The 21,390-nt window shown below is 34.2% G+C and overlaps 2 protein-coding genes across 7 annotated transcripts in view; both read left to right on the forward strand.

Annotated features, from left to right (window-relative positions):
• LOC126701485 (uncharacterized) overlaps window positions 1-21,390 on the forward strand; it is a 32,314-nt gene that overhangs the window by 8,439 nt on the left and 2,485 nt on the right. Inside the window, exons 1-2 of one of the 6 annotated variants that reach the window (XM_050399607.1) lie at window positions 11,184-11,232; window positions 19,972-20,842. In XM_050399607.1, the coding sequence (XP_050255564.1) occupies window positions 19,994-20,842 (849 nt within the window). In that variant the 5' untranslated portion in view covers window positions 11,184-11,232; window positions 19,972-19,993. Of the gene's footprint in view, window positions 1-11,183; window positions 11,233-18,791; window positions 18,947-18,996; window positions 19,163-19,971; window positions 20,843-21,390 lie in introns of those variants that run through there. The other 5 variants (XM_050399604.1, XM_050399606.1, XM_050399609.1 and 2 more) reach the window with 5 other exon arrangements.
• On the forward strand, window positions 11,084-15,810 carry LOC126701486 (uncharacterized). The gene is made up of 4 exons (XM_050399610.1): window positions 11,084-11,232; window positions 13,123-13,985; window positions 14,504-14,662; window positions 15,221-15,810. Exons 2-4 carry the CDS (start codon window positions 13,143-13,145, stop codon window positions 15,494-15,496), a joined length of 1,278 nt encoding a protein of 425 aa, XP_050255567.1. The 5' UTR covers window positions 11,084-11,232; window positions 13,123-13,142; the 3' UTR covers window positions 15,497-15,810.

The following is a 21,390-nucleotide window of genomic DNA, read 5'->3' on the forward strand; positions in this document are numbered from 1 at the left end:
AATCATTTCCTTTTGGAAAAGCAAACTAAAGGAATTTTTTTAAACAAGTTATTAATTTATGGCCACATTATTAATGGGAAAAGGTAAAGAGCAACAAGCCAACAATAGTAAATAAGTGCTAGAAATTTAAAGACAATAAAATAAAGGCAATTAAATAAAATTGCTAAAAATTTAAATGACAAGGAAAAGTAAAGTACTTGAATTTGAATGACAATAAAAGCAAAGTGCTTGAATTTAAATGACAATAAAAGTAAAGGTTGATTAATTTTTTTTTTTTTTTTTTTAATAATGATTCCTCTTAGATAAGCTTTAATCTCTTTCAAGCCTTATGGGTTCTTGGTTAAAAAGAGAGGGGAGTTTTAAGCCATTAACTATCCTAGAGACAACATACTCATATTGTACTTTAGTTAAGGTTTAAAGCTCATTTAAAAGGAATAGATAGAAAATCCTTTTTTCCTTAGGTGAGGAGGTAGTAGCGCACGCGCACAGAGAGAGAGAGAGAGAGAGAGAGGAATAAAAGGTGTAATAAGCAATATGGGAATGGGGATTAGCAAAATGTAAATGGGATGACAATAATGTAAAGGGGAATGGGGAAGAACATTAAAGTAATTGGGATAATAACAAGATAAATATTTGAACAAAAATGTAAAAGGTTCCTAGATGCCTAGAAGAGATGAGATTTCTTCACCCTAAGGGTACTTCTCATATTTGATCTAGATTATGGTTCAATACCTATCTAGGAACTTAATACCAATATTACAATCAACAACAAATAATGAAAGCCTAAAGAAATAGAGAAATAGATATACAAAACCACAACAACAATATGCTAGGAATTTAAAGCAATAAAGTAAGAAACAACAAGTAAAGAAAAGGAATTTCATATATAAGATGAATGATGTTTACATAGGAAGAAATAGAAAGAGGGGGATGGGCTATACCATCCCTACATCTTACCCACAAAGATTACAATAAAGATGAGAGGGGCTGAATTTTTGTAATGGGTTTCCTAAAGAGAGGAGAGATAAAATTTTCAGAATTTTTCTAGGGTTTTTTTTTTTTTTTTTCCTTCTAATTTTTCTAGTATTTTCTATATTTTTTCCTCCAAATACTCTCTCCAAACTTCATCTTTTTTACAAAAATTGGGGGGGGGGGGGGGTATTTATAGAGATACAAGAAAAATGGGAGGCTATGTGATGGTGTACACCAAGTTTAGCTATTTCATCTTTTTCCTGGTTTTTGGTCCGATCTTTGTGCGACTATTTGGAGGCCTTTTTGTACTTCGATCTCTTCAAACTTTATATCCCGGAAAAGCTCTAAATTTCTAGTTTCCATAGGTTCTAACCTTGCAAGTTTGGAGCTACGGTCGTCAAAATATCGCGTCCGGAAGGGAAGTGACATAGTGTAGGAAATTCTATGACATTTTTCCTTAAAAAAATTATTCCTTCAAATCCGTTGCAAATATCATTGAGCCCTTTTTGTGAGGTGGTTGAGACCTTATACTTCAAGCTAGTTCAAATGGATCGTTCCAATATTTTCCTAATTGGAATAGTTTTTTGCGCAAAGTTAGTCCAAAAACAGCTTGTTTGACCTAAAAAAAGTGAAACATTTAATTAGGGTTTTAGTGTTTTGTTGATATCTCATCCGTTTTAACTCCAATTTTAGCCCGTGAACCATCGTTTTGAAGGGAAAAATATGAACTTCGAGATGGTCCAAAATTCAATCCGATCAGACGATCAGATCAAAAGGTCAACTTTTTGACCATACCCGGTTGTGGCTTTTGGTCTTAATTGCTATCAGAGGGATTTTGAATGTTGCAACCCTTTGATCCACTATCCAATCATGTTGCATTTATTTGTTACCCTTTTTTGGCTATGAAACTTGCAATTTTGCACTTTTTTTTTTTTTTGTGAATTTTGGCATTTGTTTTGACGCGTGAACCGATGTCGGACAAAATACGGTATCAACAACAATGAGATAGATAAGAGCGTCCTCATCATAATGACTCTTCACCATTCACCATCAACCTCTCTTATCTCTAGCCATTCTTAAATGATATTTATATTTGTTGGACCTGTCACCACTTATGATATGTTTAAATTAAGGAGGAGGGGGGAGGAATAAAGTAGAGTTGGCTAGAAATTTGGCTAATTTTCGGCTAACTCTTCTCTACTCTCTTTTACTCTTTCTCACTCCCCCCTCAATCCAAACAGACACTTAGAGATATGCGAGCCTTGAATGGTATGTCAAAAAAAGTGATAAATTTTTTTTTCATCCTTTGATGTTAATGTCATTTTTTAGGACCATGTAGGGATGGGATTCATGTATTAGGAGTTTAAGGACTGCCAATATCAAGTACACTTTTCTCTCTGGAACTCTAAACTTCTCAAGTTTTTGAACCATTTGAAGAAAGGTATTCGTTTGTGTAAAATTGAGATGCCATCGCCATCATGAATATTAGGATATACTTGTGTGTGAAGTTCCAATAACTTTTCAAGTTTTTGGAACATTTGAAGAAACATATTTGTTTGTGTAAAATTGAGATGTCATCACAATCATCAATGTTAGGATACATTTGAGTCATACATTTAATAAAAATGACAAGAGTATGTGAATTATATAATATAGTTGGCCACAAGTCATTGGCTTAAGTGGTGTCTGTATATGTTTTATATCTTTAGACATACCAACTTTAACCTTACAAATGGGACAATTTCTTTTATATCCGTCTAAGTTCTAAAATTCCATACTCTTACCAAATCCCAAGCTATAATTGACCTCACTCACTGAAATTTACCATTCCTTTTTTCTCTAAGAATTGAAATTATTATTGCACATACCGTACACACATTATTTTTTAAACTAAAATCATATCTTGAAGTCACAATTTCAATTCAAAAAGTTTTGAACTAAAATACTGAGTTTTGAATTGAAATCGTGACTTTAAGACACATTTTCAATTCAAAAGCCTAATTGTGTGTGCTTTGTGTGTAATATGGTAGTGTGCAATAGACATTGCTCATTACAATTCAACCATCCTGAACACATGTAATCAAATCATTCTTTTTAGGCTTAGGTTAGCGATAAAATATCAAAGTTACTTTAATTTTTAATTTTAAAAAGGAACAAATACATGAAGTTGGTACAAAAACTATTTTATTAAAAATTGTATTTTGCAACTCATAATTAAAAATTTTATATTTTTTAACTTGTGCATTTAGCATACCTATTAATAACCCCAAATTATGTATTACAATTGAAAGTAATTATACAATAGTCTGATAGCACGATAATGTCGTACTTACACATCTTACATAATAGTAGATCTTATTAATTAAATTTTTAGTGTGACTCGCCATTCATGTGAGAGGAGAAAGTAAAACATTATTGTATTTATAATTTTAGGGACACAACCAACTGCACACCTAATTGAACAATATGCTGATATGTGCAACTGTGGGTAATAGACACTTTTTGCTCATTTCTATATACATGGACCCATAACTTTTTAATCAATTACTCACAATCGCATAATAAGTCAAGGAATAGTGAAATTGGGTGTGAAAATGTGCATGACCATATGATTGTTATTGAAACAAGAGGCCCCAAACCGAATGCACTTTATACATGGGAAGGTTCACTAGTATTTTTTTTTATTTTTTTTTATTTTATTAGATCTAAGATAGAAATCTATTTTAACCTAATTTAAGTGTATATGTGTGTAAAATGCCATTTGGAGACTTGAACCTTGGGCCTTTATCCACCCCACTCCTTAAGAACCTATACTTGTGGAGTGAACATTAGTATTTTAAAACACATGACCTTAACATAACAAATTAATAACCTATAAAAAAATAAGAAAAGAAAAGGCCAAAAAAATTAGAAAAGAAAAGGCTAAAGGGCAAGGGAGCAAAGAAATGAGGAATATTTAATCCAATATATATCTTATTTTGTAGTCTAGACTCTAGAGGTTGATAAAAATAAATAAATAAGGACTTAATTGAGAATTGAGATGGTAGAAATAGGGTACAGATAGACTCATAGAGAAGTTAGTGTGTAACGTAATGTGAATGAAGTAATGATGTTGACTTGAAACGTTGAAATTAATTACTATATCTGAGATTTGAGGTTTCCCTAAACTAAAATCTAAAAATGGTTACACACATGACCCATCAACCTCAACTCAAACCAAATCGTCCACTTCCCTTCTCTGAGTTAGCAAAAGAGCTTGGCCACCAAAATTGCCACATTTAGAAAAAGGTTCTCTCTAAATTAGTTTGGAGAGAAACCCTTCAAACTTTTTCTATATCTTTTTTTTGGATGTGAAATTTGAAAATCTAACTGTTGAATTGCATTTTTTTATTATATCATCTATGCTTGCAAAATTTCAAGAAGATCAAAGATTAATAGCTATAAAATCAATGAAATGTTTAAATATCAAGTTTTTGTGGTAAAACATTATACATAAAATATATGTTTGTTGATCAAATAGTAAATAAAACTCGATTTGAATGAAATTTGACATGCTTGTGAAGAACATAAAACAAATGCAATCTAATGATTAAATTTTCAAAATTCACATTTAGTAAAATGATATATGAGGAGTTTGAACTTGGAAGGGTTTCTCTCCAATTTAATTTGGAGAGAGACCTTGTTCGGCAAGGATGGATTTATATATATATGTGTGTGCCAAAAATGAGCCTGATGGGTTGGGCCTCACTTGGGTTCACAATCTATTTGTGATGTGGGTTTTGGATTTCCTAACTCGGGTAGTTCCCAACATAGAGACCCAACGAAGCAACTTCTCCTTATGAGTTCCCCTACTCCCACCGCTACTGTTCTCCTGTTGCTCTCTTGCTCCTATTCTCAGTTGTCTCTGGAACCTTTCAACAACCTCCTCTTCTCCCTTATCTTCTCATATTTATAGCCCAATGATTAGTTGGGAGTTATGATTGCTCTTGCGGTTAATGGTAGGGGAGGTCCAATGTCGTTATTGCTAAATGGATGTTTAGTTGGGAGGGGGGTGTGGTGAGAGCGGCATTGGAACTAGCTCCCCACTTCAGAAGGGATGTTCGACAGAGGTTTTTCCTAATGCGATACCGGTGTAACCAAGGTATAGTGTCCCCAACCAATCATGCTCTAGTCTGAGGTGTACCCTCACTACAAGAAAATGTAGTTTCAGTGACGAATTTTAGTGAGGAAAATTTTTTCCTCACAAAAAAGTACTATATAGCGACGAAATATATATTTCGTCGCTATTTATAAAAAAATAAGTAATATTTAGCGACGAAAATTAGATTTCGTCGCTATATGTTGTGTTGAACTCAGGCGCCAAGCGAAAAATGCTAGCGCGAAACTAAATTTAGCTACAGCGACGAAATTTTTCGTCACTAAAAGATTAAGTTTTTTGCGACAAAAAATTTCGTCGCTAAAGGTGTTAGTGAGAACACTATTAGTGACGAAAACTATTTCGTCGCTGAATATCACATATAGTGACGAAAATAAGTCGTCGCTAAAAACAAAAACATAAATATCAGTATATTATTAGCGACGAATCCATGTTCGTCGCTAAAGCCAGCCAATAGCGACGAAGTTTAGTTCCTCACTAAAAGTTTTATACTAATATGGACTCAGGCGCCAAGCAGAAAATTTTGGTGCCAAACTAAATTCAGCTACAGTGACGAATCGATTCGTCGCTAAAAGTTTAGGTTTTTTGTGACGAATAATTTCGTCGCTAAAGGTGTTAATGAGAACACTATTAGTGACGAAAATTATTTTGTCGCTAATAGTAGTCAATAGCGACGAATTCGAGTTCCTCACTAAAGCTCTTATACTAATATGAACTCAGGCGCCAAGCGAAAAATTTTGGTGCCAAACAAAATTCAGCTACAGCGACTAAACCGATTCGTCGCTAAAAGTTTAAGTTTTTTGCGACGAAAAATTTCGTCGCTAAAGGTGTTAATGAGAACACTATTAGTGACGAAAACTATTTCGTCGCTAATAGTAGTCAATAGCGACGAATTGGAGTTCCTCACTAAAGCTCTTATACTAATATGACCTTCAGTACTTTTATTTATTTTTTGTTTCACTTCTCTCTTTCGCTCACTCTCTCCCTCACAGCCCATTCGCAACATCCCAAAGCCATTGACAACATCCAATCGATCCCAACACCGAACCGATTCGCGACGATCTCGCCGTCACGACTATCCATTCGCGACGATCGTCGCCGTCGCCGTCACGACTATCCATTCGAGACGATCTCGCCGTCGCCGTCGCTGTCGCGATGATCCCCATTCGCGACGATCTCGCCGTCGCCGTTGCGACGATCCCCATTCACGACGATCTCGCCGTCGCGACGATCTCCATTCGCGACGATCTCGCCGTCGCGACGATCTCCATTCGTGACGATGTCGCCGTCGCGACGATCCCCATTCGCGACGATCTCGCCGAATCGTTCACCGTCGCCGCCAAATCGTTCGCCGTACTGCCGTCGTCGCATTTACCGTCGTCGCATTTGCTCGCCGTCGTCGCATTTGCTCGCCGTCATCGTTGAAGCTTGCTGTCGTCGCTGAAGCTTGCCGTCTTCGCTGAAGCTCGCCGTCGTCGCTTCAGCTTCCTTTCGCCGATTCAGCTCCTGCGACCCTTCGGCTTCCACTTCAACCGGTGACCCTTCGCCTTCCCTTCAAAATTTTTTTTTTCCTAAAATTATATTTATTTATTGCTTTTCTACAGTCTGCAATACTTCACACACACACATACAGGAATGCATATATTTCTTTGATTGTGTTTATTTGTCTAAATTGTTGTTTTTGCAAAAGGGTTTGTGTTGTGTTTGTTTGTGGGCAAGTGTTAGATGGTCTGTTAAGTTATGAGGAGGAATGTGTACTGGTTTGGAGATGGGGAGTTCTATTAATGTTTGAGAGGAGAAGTGGGGGGTGGTTGTGATATATATTTTTTGGTTGCCAATTTGTTGTTGTTGTGATATTGGGGATTCTGGTGGGTTGGATTTTTGTATGACAGTGCTTTTTAGGGGGCTGAGTTAGTTTTAAGGAAAATTTGTTTTGTTTTGTTTCTGAATATTTTTTATAGGATTGCATTTTCTTCTTTATTGAAATTTAATGGAGGGAATTAGTAGAATGACCTTTTTTTTTTTCAATGGATGGAATATTTATCAAAATTAATGGTAGTGTATATTAGGGTTTTAACTTTCAAGTGGCACTTTTCTATTTTTCTATTTTTCTATAGTGCTGATTTTTTGGATTTGGGTGTTTTTTATTTTATCAATTTGAAGGCTATTAAGGACAAGGTGAAGGAAAAAGAAGAACCCGCAGAGAGGCCGGGCTAGTTGGAATGCAAGGTTCTTATTATTGTTATTATGGTTCTCACAAACATCTTTATGAGTTGATTTTAACAAGAATTTTTTTAATATGCATCATATCTTCCATGACTTCTTTTTAGAATTGTTTCAAATATTTGTGTACTAATTTTATGGCCCAAGATAGACTTCATTGATGGATTTTTACTATTGTATTTATGATTCTTTGCATTTGACCCTAGATAGTTAGAATATTCCTGATTCTTTGTAATTGGGCTGCTTGGAATTTTTTTTATACTTGAGAATTCCTAACATACTAAGCAGTGAGATGTTCATATACATTTGAATCTTATGGTATTTGATACTAATGGTCAAATAAAATCATAAATATGCAAAATGAGCTGTCATGTGGACAAGCTGGTATATTTGGAGCTTGAAGTCTTGAACCTGTGAAATGTCAATCCCTTTAGGGAATGTTGTATGGTGAATAGATATTGTATTGGCTTTGTGTGTTTGCTGCCATGAGTATGGGCATAGTAGTTACTGTTGTTTTTGGTCTTTGGTAGTGTGCTCTAATTGTGTGGCCTTTGGCCTTATTTCTAGTTTTCCAACTTGTTTACGATAAAATTCTCTTGATTATCAAAAAATGAGTAGATATGTTGGGCATTCCTTGTAATAATTAATAGTTTAATTCCATGTTGATACCCATGTATTCCTTACAGTCATCAACTAAGCTCCTAACTCATCTTCATTAATTTTCACAGGTATAATTTTTTCTTTTTTATTGTTTCTAGTAGTTGTATCATTTTCAAGACTAAAGGACTTATAAATTTAAGTTTTCTTTTGCAGGCTAAATACACATTATTTGCAATAATTTTGGATTTTTTTTTTCTGAAAGTTGTAAGCTTGGCTTGAGCAAAGTAAGTAAATTCTAGTTAAAAACTTATAAAATTTTATTCTCGTGATGTTGGAAATTGGATTTGTGGTGGTATGTTGTGTTGGAGCAAGCGGGTGGCTTGCATGATGTTATAAGGTGGTTTAAATACATATTGGGAGTGTTTTACATTCTTTTGAATTATGATTGGGTATTGTTGATTAGATGTGATGAATAGTAGATTTCAATACTTGTAAGCATTATAGTTGTGATGTTTGTGTTTGATTTTCTTGTGGATTGTTGGTTTGAATGAGTATTGTTGATTAGATGTTATGAATAATATTTTATATGATTTAAATTATTGTAAGACTATATTTGTGATGTTGGAAATTGGTTTGGTGGTGGGTTGTTGTGTTGGAGCAAGCGGGTGGCTTGCATGGTGTTATAAGGTGATTTAAATTCATATTGGGAGTGTTTGAGTGTGCAATTGTGAATGAATATTGTTGATTAGATGTGATGAATAGTATTTTATTGGTTAGTACTTTATCTTCAAGTTAATTTTTTATGTATCATTTGAAACTAATTGTATTATATTACACTTGAAAATTTATATTTGCTTTCTACAACTTATACATTAGGAGTTGTGATTTTAATTTATTGGTGTGGTTACTCTTAATTCATTATCAGAAATATTTCTTATAACATAGTTAATATTTTTACTTTACGATTTTAATGTAGTAGTGTTTTTATATTTGTGCAGATTTCTTATTGGTGGCTTTAAGGGATCTCCTTTAGGCATTATTTGAAGACATATGAGGACATCTTCCGTTAGTTCTAATTATATTATGCTACATTTTTTGTATCACTATAAAACATCTTAAGTTATTGTATGTGTTGCAAACAATTATTGTATGGAAGGAGTTTGAATTGGATACTTGTTTTAATTTTAACTGGTGGAATTTATGGATAGAATTTTTATAAATGTGTTATTGAAATAAATGTGTTAATCAAATGTGAGGTTTTAATAATGTGATGACAGGTTACAGGTTAATATCAACGTCATAAAAATAATAAAAACAAAAAACAAGTTTTAGTGACGAATTTTTTCGTCACAAATATGGCAACAAAAAATTGTTTTAGTGACGAAATATTTCGTCACTAAATGCAGTGGAATTTTGTAAGAAATAGTTTTAGTGACGAAAATTTTCGTCGCTATATGTGCCTGGATTTTCTTGAAAAAAGTTTTAGTGACGAAATTTTTCGTCACTATATGTACCAGAAAATAGTTTCAGTGACGAAAAATTTCGTCACTAAATATGATTTAATAAACTGAAATGGTTTTAGTGACGAAATATTTTCGTCACTAAATACTGTTTTTAGCGAGGAAAACTTTTAGCGACGAAATATTTTCGTCGCTAAAAGTTAAAAAAAAAAAAAACAAATTGGACTTTTAGTGACGAAATTTTTCGTCGCCAGGACTTTTAGCGACGGGGCTACAGCGACGAAACGAATTTCGTCACTAAAGGTTCTTAGTGACGAAAAACTGGACTTTTAGTGACGAATTTTTTCGTCACTAAAAATACATTTTCTTGTAGTGCCTACCGGGCAGATCCTAGGTTACAGGCTACTATGAACATGCATTATAGCGGTTCGCCCAACGGGTTTTGGGCTGGGCGTAATGTCATGAGGCTCGAGCCCATGGCCTTGGTAGGCCCAGGGTCTAGTTTTGGGTAAGAGGGTTGGGCCCGTGGGTCGTAATGTAAAGTTGGAGTTCAAGGCCCAAGGCCTAAATTGGTTTGGGGGTCCCGTGCTGTACAATATATATATATATATATATATATGAGAAGTGCTATGCCCACAACATTTTCACAACGAATCATAAGTGATTAGTTGTTATCAGTTCAAATTTGAATCTATCACTGAGATTACTTTTTCGCCCTAACAATAACAACCAACCTATCACTTAAAATTTGTTGTGAAAATGTTGTAGATATAACATCTCTCTCTCTCTCTCTCTCTCTCTCTCTCTCTCTCTCTCTCTATATATATATATATATATATATTCATGAGTTTTGTTTGAACTGCATTCTCTTCTGTATGACTATTATGTCTCATGTTCATTTAAAAAAAAAAAAAAAAACTCAAAGTTACAAACCTCATTTTTTTCCTTTATAGAAATTAGTTGTGTTCTCATATATATATATATATATATATTCTTGTAATTGTCTTTGTATTTGTTAGTCCTCCTCAATAGATCACAGTCAGTTTCAGAATAAGAATAAGAATCATAATCAAATGGCCTTTCCATTACAATAGAAATGTCATTTCAATTTGACTATTATGTATGAGTTTGGTTCATTTAGTAATTGAGCCTAAATTTAAGGCTTTAACTTGGCTTGTTTTTTAAATAAATAAACACAAGCAAAGTTTTTTCCCAAATTGAGCTTGAGTTGTTAATAAATAGTTTGGTTCATTTACAGTACTATTTATTGGTAAGAAATCCACGTTGCCCTATCATAGGTGTTTGCATGAGTTGTGAGATTCAAGTAGTAGCACGCTTTATTATTATTTGAGTGGCAACCGTGGTATCACCTATTAGTGTTACCAGATACGAGGTTAGTGAGTCCATACTAGAAACTCCATTTTCCTCAAAAATAGAGTAAAAGTTAGAAACATTATTGATGAATTTTTTTTTAATGAAAATTGAATATAAATAATGCATTTTTGAAAAATATTTTGACATATAATAGTAATATACTAAATATGTCATAGCTTAGGCCATCGCCATGTCGTTTTCCTAAACTTGTATGTTAAGAAATTTGGTCTAAAGTAAATAATACCACGGTAACATGCGTAAGCAGTGGCCTCATCATTTCCATTTCCAAAGCGAGAGTCGAGTAAAATACTTGGCTCCAAAGTCCAATGGTCTGTGTCCCACCCACACTGTATATTTCATATATAGTCTTCAAATCCTTTGAATTCCTCCGTTGTTCCCTGTAATCTGAATTACTTTGGAATTGGCTGGTTCCTTTTCTTTTATTGGGTACGCTTTTTCTCCTCTCTTTCTTTCACTATTTTTTTTTTTTTAAATATAAATCATCTAGGAACATGGTACGCCAATCCAATTCTATTCAATAAATCAGCTTATTGGTGAACCCGGGATTGATGGATCATTTTAATCTTCATGCCTGTCTGTTTGGTATTTAGAGTCGAAATAGTTACACCCGAGGGATGTTTTCATGCTCCTTCCTTGTACAGTGGATATGTTTTTCTTTTTCTTTTTTAATTGAGAAACAGAGTATATCAAATGTTCGCTCGCTTTTCTCTGTGAATGATTACCAATTTTTTTTTTTTTTTGGTATTTCAAAAAAACCCACATGTAATTTGGGCATCAACATCAAGATTCATTTGATTTACTAATTGCCCATTTATATTTTTATCAATTTTAGTTGTTTCTCTGTAGCCTTATGCCGTTGTGCGGTCAACCATTGTGTAGGATAGGTAAGTGTGTTGGAAATAAAAGAATTTACTTGATTTGAGGTAGTCACTCTCCAAAAGAAGAAGAAGAAAGGGTGATTAGGAAGAGAGCTTAGAAAGGATTTTGCATCAACAAAAGCTCAAGATTTGTCTCTTTACCCAACTAATTAATTGTACAACAACTAGTGACTAACTAACAAACAAATCTTGGGGTTGTCTTGCTCTTTGTTCCTGATATTATCCATGCATACACATGCTTTGGTATTTCCACACATGTCCTTAGTTGGGTTGAGCTGGACTTGTTGCACTCGATTTTGGCTCATTATACAAATGTAATATATTATATATATTATGTGTGTAGTATACTTTTTCCACCCTCCCTTCAAAGTTACCGTGCCTTTTGAGTGGAGTTGTGGTATCTCTTTGTGTTAAAACTCCTTTTCCTTTCCCCTGTGTGTATTTGTTTTTCCAAAAAAAAAAAAAAAAAAGTTTCCTCCAACATGGATAGAAACGGACTGCAGGAAGGACACAATTTCAAATGATATTATAATCTTGATTGATATTGCCAATTCTGAGACAAACAAGTTGTTTAATTCCTTCATCCTCTCTTTTGGTACTGCTTACTTACCTAATATTGTTTATGTTATATTTGGTTGGAGTTATTTTGGGATGATGAAAAAAAAAGTGGAAAATAGGAGAGAAAATTGATGGAGCACTACTAGTGAATTGATGGAGTACTACTATTTTCACTCCAAACCCACCAAAATTGGAGAGAAAATAAGAATGAAAATGAAGGGCGAATTAACCTTCCATTTTTAACAAAAAAATTGAACTAGCCAATGCCACGCTCACAAGCTCATTCGCTCTTCACCCAGCCATGTTCAAAAAATTGAAAATTTTTTTTTGTCTTTTTTCTCTTGGCTATTCACCTAGCCACGTTCAAGAAGAAGTTCTCATTCTTCTTTATTTATTTAGGTTTCTTTTCACGCCAGTTTTTATTTATTTATTTAAATTTTAAGAAAACAGTTTTGATTTTTAAACTTCTTGTGATTTTTTATTATACTTTTTTTTTAATGAAGTATTCATTGATACATAAATTTTTAATAATAATATAATGTATTACTTTTGTTTTATCTAATAGGGACATAATAGTAATTTTTTACCAATTCTATTTTCTATCTTCTCATTTTCTTCTCAATCAAATAAAAAAAAGTTGGCCATCCCTCAATTTTTTCAACCTTTCAACTAAATACATATGAGAGAAAGCTAAATCTCTTTTATCCTTCCACTTTTCTATCCCTTCAACATTTTTTATATTTCCATTTTTTTACCCTCCAACCAACGGATCCTTAGTCTTATTTATTTATTTACATTATATGTGGGTTTCACTTGCTTTTTTTTTAGAGATGATTGTTGAGCTTATTATCTGAGAATCTTTGGTTTTATTTTATGTCAGTTTGTTTTGGGCAGAAAAACATGCTTCACTGTTTTCGAGTTCCGTTGGCAATAGTATTACTGGCATTAAGCATAACTTGCTCACATGCTTTCCGGAAATATAGACATCCTGAGATTAAATCTGCAGTTTTCCTATCCCCTAAGTTTGTGCTGGATCAAGGATCAGTGGTGAACAAATATTACTACAATATTGACTTCCCAAGAGGTCATATTGCTATCAAGGGTTTCAATGCTGAAGTAATTGATGAAGCAGGGCATCCTGTCCCTCTTCACGAAACTTATCTCCACCACTGGGTCCTTCGAAGATATTATCAACGTCTAAATGCAACAAATCCTGAGCATGATGACCACAAACATAACCAACCCGATCATATTTTTGTGAGGAACAGTGGAATATGCAATAATTCTGGAGGCCAGTATTATGGCCTGGGATCTGAAACTCGAGGAACAAACACAGATGTACCAGATCCTTATGGAATTGAGGTTGGTAATCCTGCTGATATTCCTGCAGGGTATGAGGAGGGGTGGATGCTTAATGTCCATGCAATTGATACTCGGTGTGTGGAAGATAAGCTGGGATGCACCGAATGCAGGTGTGATCTATATAACGTTTCAAAGGATGAATATGACCGGCCCTTGAGGCCGGACTATATAGGAGGTTTAAGATGTTTCTATGATCACACTCAATGCAGATTGAGAGAAGTTTCTGAGGGTGCTAAGAGAAACCTTTACATGAGATATACGGTGAAGTGGATTGATTGGGATGAATTTATTGTGCCTGTCAAGATTTATATATTGGATGTCACTGATGCTTGGAAACAATTGGACAATTCAACAGGACAAAGTTCAGAACATGAATGTCATGTAAGTGAACTTCTCTACAATTATATTATACTCTCCTGATATATTGATATAAACAGTATTTGTAATTACTGATCTCTCTCCCTCCCTCTCTCACACACACACATACTCTTCTGAATAAGGATATGAAAGTAGAAATTAGATTAAAATTGGCTATATTACAATTTTGGTTCGCGAAATATATGTTCATTGCAACTTGTTCTCCAGAGTTTAGAAAGTTACAAATTAGTCTTTTATTTATTTTAACAATGTAAGTTAATGGAATAGGTGTCTATTTCCTGTGAACTTGAGCTTTCCACCTCTCTTTTATGAGTAAATTTTTGTTATGGCTGAATCTTAGTGAGCTTTCCTTTTTTTAATATCTCACCCTTAATCATCTTGAAGTGTAAGTTTCAAAAATCAAGAAGTCGTACAAAATTGAAATTTCATTCGACCGATCTGTATTCTGTTGCATTGTTAGTATTTTTTGTTAATTCAATACGCTTTCTAAGAGACTCAATAACAGAACTTCTTTGGTACAGGTTGAGTATGACGTTGAGTCTTGTAGTGCATCTGGTATGGCTGATAATAGGTGCACTGACTCCAAAAGGATAAGCCTCGTTTTGCCAACTGGTGGCTATATCGTCTACGGTGTGGCCCATCAACATTCCGGGGGTATCGGTTCAGCTCTTTATGGAGAGGTGATTCAACACTTACCTTATCTGTTTGTAGTGATATGAGTGCAACATTTCTAATTTTCTTTGTTATTTGGTATGTCAGTAATGATCTCTTGTGGAATATCATACGACTTACCCGATTTGATGATCTTCTATGGAGAGTATCAGGACTTGTCACTCTCACAAGCTAGCAAAAGTAGTTCACACGCACTCATATTTTCTCCGTACTTTGTCTCCATATATTTATGACATCAACTAGATAGTTGGATTTGTAGCAAGAATCTCTTTAATTTAGTTACACTGAATAACCTATAGTAAAGATATTTTATAATTCACGACAAAATCTCATGTTGTATTAGGCTATGAACTTCATCTTGATCTGCATATGCTCTATATACATTTTTTTTTGGGGTTCAAAATTTAATTGTTCCTCTTGCTCGGGATTAGTTATTTGATTTCATCTTTCCTTTCAATCATCTAGTTCCACAAATCTGTGAAAATTATGTGAAACTTTTTGTCATATTTTGAGGAGTTTAATAATGTAAAAGCTTCTTTTGCTCATGCTTTTGTGTGGAGTTTCAGGATGGACGGGTTTTATGTTCTTCAATACCAACTTATGGACAAGGTAAGGAAGCAGGAAATGAGGCTGGTTATATCGTAGGAATGTCCACTTGTTATCCTCAACCCGGCTCTGTGAAGATAAACGTTGGGGAGACTCTGATTCTGGAATCTAATTACAGTAGCGCCCAGAGGCACACAGGAGTCATGGGGCTCTTCTACATTTTGGTTGCAGAACAATTGCCCAAGCCTAGGCTTTCCCTACGAGTTCCAATTGCAAAGAAAGTTAATAAGGTATAAGCATTTGCATTGATGTAGAATGCAAATGATAATAAATAAAGCGGCAGTCTGATTGACAAGGATCGATGGATGCGTTGATCAATTATATTTCGGATGCGTTGATCAATTATATTTCACCTATAGTGAAGTTTCTTCAACAATGCTTAGCAGTTTGTCAATAGAAATAAGGCTGCTGGATTCTTAATGAATTGTGATGTTATTCCATGAATACTTTATGTGCCTAGTCCCCACTAAGAGAGAGAGAGAGAAAGTACTACTTGTATAATATATGTAGGATCCACCACCTTTTAGATATATAAAAATAAATTTTACAATTAGTAGTGTAACTTTTTGAAGTAGTGGTTTCAAGTTCTTGTTATGGGTCTTTCTTCTTCTTGCTCTTCTTTCGTGATTGCTCTCTCTCTGTATTGGATTGCTTTCTATGATGTAGCTGCAGATGTCATGAAAGTCTTTTTAATTTTATTTTCAAGGTATATACATAGTAGAGATCTGGCCCTCATCATAAATGGCTCTTTCTCATTCACGATCAACCCCATTATCTCTTATCTCTGGCCATTCTCAAATGATATTTATATTTGTTAGACCTATCACCACTTATGGCCTGTTTGGATTGAGAGGGAGGGAGGAGGATTAAAGTAGAGCTAGCCGGAAATAAATGAAACTATTATTGCAAACATTGTACACACATTATTTTTTGAACTAAAATCATATATTGAAGTCACAATTTCAGTTCAAAAAGTTTTGAATTGAAATCTTGAGTTTTGAACTAAAATCGTGACTTTAAGATACATTTTTAATTCTAAACCCTAATTGTGTGTGTGTTGTGTGTAATATGGTAGAGTGTAACAGACATTTCCCATTCAAATCAACCATCCTTAAATATGAAATCCAATCATTCTTTTGAGGCTTAGGTTAGAGATACGATATCAAAGTTAACTTAATTCAACAAATACATGTAGTTGGTCCAAAAACTATTTTATTAAAAATCGTGTATTGCAACTCATAATTAAATATTTTATATTTTTTAACATGTGCATTTAGCATACCTATTAACAACCCCAAATTATGTATTACAATTGAAAGTAACTATACAATAGTCTAAGAGCACAATAATGTCGTACTTCCACATCTTATATATTAGTATATCTCATTAAATAAATTTATAGTGTGACTCACTATTTATGTGAAAGGAGAAAGTAAAACACTTTGTATTTATAATTTTAGGGACACAACCAATTGCACTCCTAATTGCGCAATATGCTGATGTGTGCAACTGTGGGTGTGTGAAACTCCCTCTGAAGACTTGAACCCTAACCCTTATCCACCACACTTCTTAAAAACTTATACTTGTGGAGTAATCATTACACTAAAGATACACTAATATTCTAAAAATGTTACTTTAGCGTACGTAATTAATAACCTATAAAAAAAAATCAGAAAAGAAAGGAAAAGAAAAGGCAGAAAAATCAAAAAAGAAAAGGCTAAAGGGCAGGGCAGCAGAGAAATGAGGAATACTCAATCCAATATATACCCCTTCTCTAGTCTAGACTCTAGACTATAGATGTTGATAAAAATAGATAAACAAGGATTTAATTGAGAATTGAGATGGTAGAAATAGAGAGCACAGAGACACATAGAAAAGTTAGTGTGTAACGTAATGTGAATAAAGTAGTGATTTTGACTTGAAACGTTGAAGGGACTAAAATTAATCCAACGGAGCTTGCTAGGCAGATCCCAAGAGTTTATCAAGAACACAAGCGGGCTTGGAGTGATTAACTCATGAGGCTAAATAAAGATGCGTTTTGGTCTCCGCCTCCATCCAATTGGATTAAACCGAACTTTGATGCTACAATAAGGGAGGAAAAAACCACAATAGCATTTGTAAGCAGAGATTCAATGGGCAATACATTGCAAGCATGGTTTGACCAGTTTGTTCCCAGCAGTCCTTTGGTGAGGGAAGCTAGAACAACATGGAATTCCATTAAACTTGCTGCTAGTAAAGGCTATGAGAATATTATACTAGAGGGAGATGATTGGAATGTCATTGAGCCACTTCGTAATGCATATGTTGATCTCCATTGGAGTAATAAAATTTTATGTGATGATATTTGTATTTTGTAAAGCTTTTCACCAAAGTAAAATTTTCCTTTGTTTGTAGGGAGGGCAATGTCATTGCTCATATTTTGGCCCAATGGGCTGCTCTTGTAAGCTTGATTGGGCTGATTCTCATCTCAAATCTACTTTCTTCTATTTTGCAGGCTAGCGATGAAATTTGGCCTAGTTCTTTTTTTTTTTTTTTTTCCTCCCTTGTTTCGGGTTGAGTAATAAAATATTTATTTAGGAAAAAATTACTGTACCTGAGATTTGAGGTTTCCCTAAACTAAAATCTAAAAAAGGCCACACACATGACTTCTCAACAACTTAAACCAAATTGTCCCTTTTCCTTTCCCAAGTCGGCAAAAGAGCTGGGCCACCGAAATTGCCACATAGACAAGGGTGGATATATATATATTGTGAGTTTTGTCTAAAGTGCATTCTCTTCCTCTATGACTATTATGTGTCATATTCATTTAAAAAAAAAAAAAACCAAATTTACCAACCTCGTTTTTTCCTTCAAAGAAATTAGTTGTTTTCTCATTTTGATTTTTTGGTAATTGTCTTTGTATTTGTTAGTCCTCCTCAATAGATCACAATCAGTTTCAGAATCAAAATCAAAATCAAATGGCATTTCCATTACAATAAAAATGCCGTTTCAATTTGACTATTATGTTCGAGTTTGGCTTATTTAGTAATCAAGCCTAAACCTAAGGCTTGAACTTGGTTTGTTTTTTAAACAAATAAATATAAATAAAGCCTCTTCCCGAATCGAGTTTGAGTTGTTCATAAATAGCTTGATTTATTTACAGTCCTATTTAGTGGTAAGAAGCTCTCATTATAATAGTAGTAATACGCTCCATTGTTACTTGAGTGGTACTTGTGGTAATACACTATTGTTAGTGTCATGGGATGCGGGTTAGCGAGTTCACACAAAAAATCCAATTTTTCATTTAGAAAAAGGTTAAAAAAAATAAAAAGAAGATGAAAAAGTTAGAAACGTTATTGATGAAAGTTGAATATAATGCATTTTTTAAAGAAAAAAAAAATTGACATATAATAGTAATATTCTAATATGTTATAGCTTAGGCCTTGACTATGTCGTTTTCCTAAACTTGGATGTTAAGAAATTTGGACCAAAGTAAATAATACTACGGTGACATGGAATGATGGCGTAAGCAGTGGCCTCATCATTTCCATCCAAAACGAGAGTACTTTCCTTTTGTTGGCTCCAAAGGGCTCTGTCCACACACTATGTATATTTTATTTTTAAGTCTTTCAAATCCGTCGAACTCCTCCGTGGTTCTCTGTAATCTGAAATACTTTGGAATTGGCTGGTTCCTTTTCTTTTATTGGGTACGCTCTTTCCCCTCTCTTTCTTTCACTATTTTTTATTATTATCAAAGAAACATGGTACGCCAATCCAACTCTGTTCAATAAATCACCTTATTGGTTAACCGGGGATCGATGGATCATTTTAAACTTCGTGCCTGTCTGTTTGGTATTTAGAGTCAAAATAGTTACACCCGAGGGATGTTTTCATGCCCCTTCCTCGTACAGAGTATATCAAATGTTCGCTCGCTTTCCTCTGTGAATGATTACCATTTTTTTTTTTTTTTTTTTGGGTATTCAAAATAAACCACATGTAATTTGGGCATCAACATCAAGATTCATTTAATTTGCTAATTGCCCATTTATATTTTTATCAATTTTAGTTGTTTCTCTATAGCCTTGTGCCGTTGTGCGGTCAACCATCTTGTAGGATAGGAAAGTGTACTGGAAATGATTTGAGGTAGTCATCCTCCAAAAGAAGAAGAAGAAAGGGTGATTAGGAAGAGAGCTTAGAAAGGAAATTGAGGATTTTGCATCAACAAAAGCTAGGATTGTCTCTTTAACCAACTAATTAATTGTACAACAACTAGTGACTAACTAACAAACTATTCTTGGAGTTGTCTTGCGCTTTGTTCCTGATTTTATCCATGTATACACATGCTTTGGTATTATCACTGATGTCCTTCTTAGTTGGGTTGAGCTAGACTTGTTGCACTCGCTTTGGGTTCATTATACAAGTCTAACATATTATACACAATTTCGGCCGTACCTTTTTTTGTGATTTCCTTCTTTTTGTTAGTTTCCCCTAACATGGCTATTAACGGACTGTAAGGACACAATTTCAAATGATAATTTTAATCTTGACTGATATTGCCAATTCTGAGACAAACAAGTTGTTTAAGTCCTTCATGCTCTCTTTTTGCGTATTGCTTACCTTACCTAATATTGTTTAATCTTATTTATTTACTTTGTATGTGGGTTTCACTTGTTATTTTAGAGATGATTGTTGAGATTATTATCTGAGAATGTTTGGTTTTATTTTATGACAGAGTTTGTTTTTGGCAGAAAAAAATGCTTCACTTTTTTCGAGTTCCATTAACAATACTATTACTGGCATTAAGCATAACTTGCTCACATGCTTTCCAGAAATATAGACATCCTGAGATAAAATCTGCAGTTTTCCTATCCCCCAAGTTTGTGCTGGATCAAGGATCAGTGGTGAACGAATATTACTCCAATATTGACTTCCCAAGAGGTCATATTGCTATCAAGGGTTTCAATGCTGAAGTAGTTGATGAAGCAGGGCATCCTGTCCCTCTTCACGAAACTTATCTCCACCACTGGGTCATTGCAAGATATTATCAATGTCTAAATGCAACAAATCCTGAGCACGATGACCGCCAAAAAAATAAGAAACCTGATCATATTTTCGTGAGGAACAGTGGTATATGCCAGAATAATTCTCTTGGCCAGTATTATGGCCTTGGATCTGAAACCCGAGGAACAAACTCAGATGTTCCAGATCCTTATGGAATAGAGGTTGGTAATCCTGCTGATATTCCTGCTGGGTATGAGGAGGGGTGGCTTCTTAATGTCCATGCAATTGATACTCGGGGAGTGGAAGATAAGTTGGGATGCACTGAATGCAGGTGTGATCTATATAATGTTTCAAAGGATGAATATGGCCGACCCTTGAGACCAGACTATATAGGAGGCTTAGGATGTTGTTATGACCACACACAATGCAGATTGAGAGATGACTCTGAGAGTGCTAAGAGAAACCTTTACCTGAGATATACGGTGAAGTGGATTGATTGGGATGAATTTATTGTGCCTGTCAAGATTTATATATTTGATGTCACTGATACTTGGAAACGATTGGACAATTCAACAGGGCAAAATTCAGAACATGAATGCCATGTAAGTGAACTTCTCTACAATTATATTATACTCTCCTAATATTGTGATATAAACAGTATTTGTAATTACTGATCTCCCTCTCTCAAACACACACACACACTTCTGAACAAGAGATATAAAAGTATAAATTTGATTAAAATTGGCTATATTACACTTTAGATTCGTAAAATATATGTTCATTGCAACTTATTTCCAGAGTTTAGAAAATTACAAACTATTTTTTTATTTTTTATTTTAATAATGTAAGTTAATGGAATAGGTGTCTATATCCAGTGAACCTGAGCTTTCCTCCTCTCTTTTATGAGTAAAATTTTCTTATAGCTGCATCTTAGTGAGCTTTCTGTTTTTTAATATCTCACCCTTAATGATTTGCTTGCTTCATTTAAGTTGTGACAATCTAATAAATCTTGAAGTGAAATAAGTTTCAAAAAACATGTAACAATCTAGTAAATCTTGAAGTGTAAGTTTCAAAAACCAAGAACTGGTACAAAATTGAAATTTCATTCAACAGATCGGTACTCTGTTGCATTCTTAGTATTTTTTGTTAA

Source organism: Quercus robur, chromosome 10, assembly GCF_932294415.1.
Source record: "Quercus robur chromosome 10, dhQueRobu3.1, whole genome shotgun sequence".
NCBI classification, from domain to species: Eukaryota; Viridiplantae; Streptophyta; class Magnoliopsida; order Fagales; family Fagaceae; genus Quercus; species Quercus robur.

Coding starts and splice junctions, on each gene's coding strand:
- LOC126701486 (XM_050399610.1), top strand. CDS start 13,143: ATGCTTCACTGTTTTCGAGTTCCGTTGGCAATAGTATTACTGGCATTA. Junction 13,986..14,503: donor GTTCAGAACATGAATGTCAT/GTAAGTGAACTT, acceptor TCTTTGGTACAG/GTTGAGTATGACGTTGAGTC. Junction 14,663..15,220: donor GTTCAGCTCTTTATGGAGAG/GTGATTCAACAC, acceptor GTGGAGTTTCAG/GATGGACGGGTTTTATGTTC.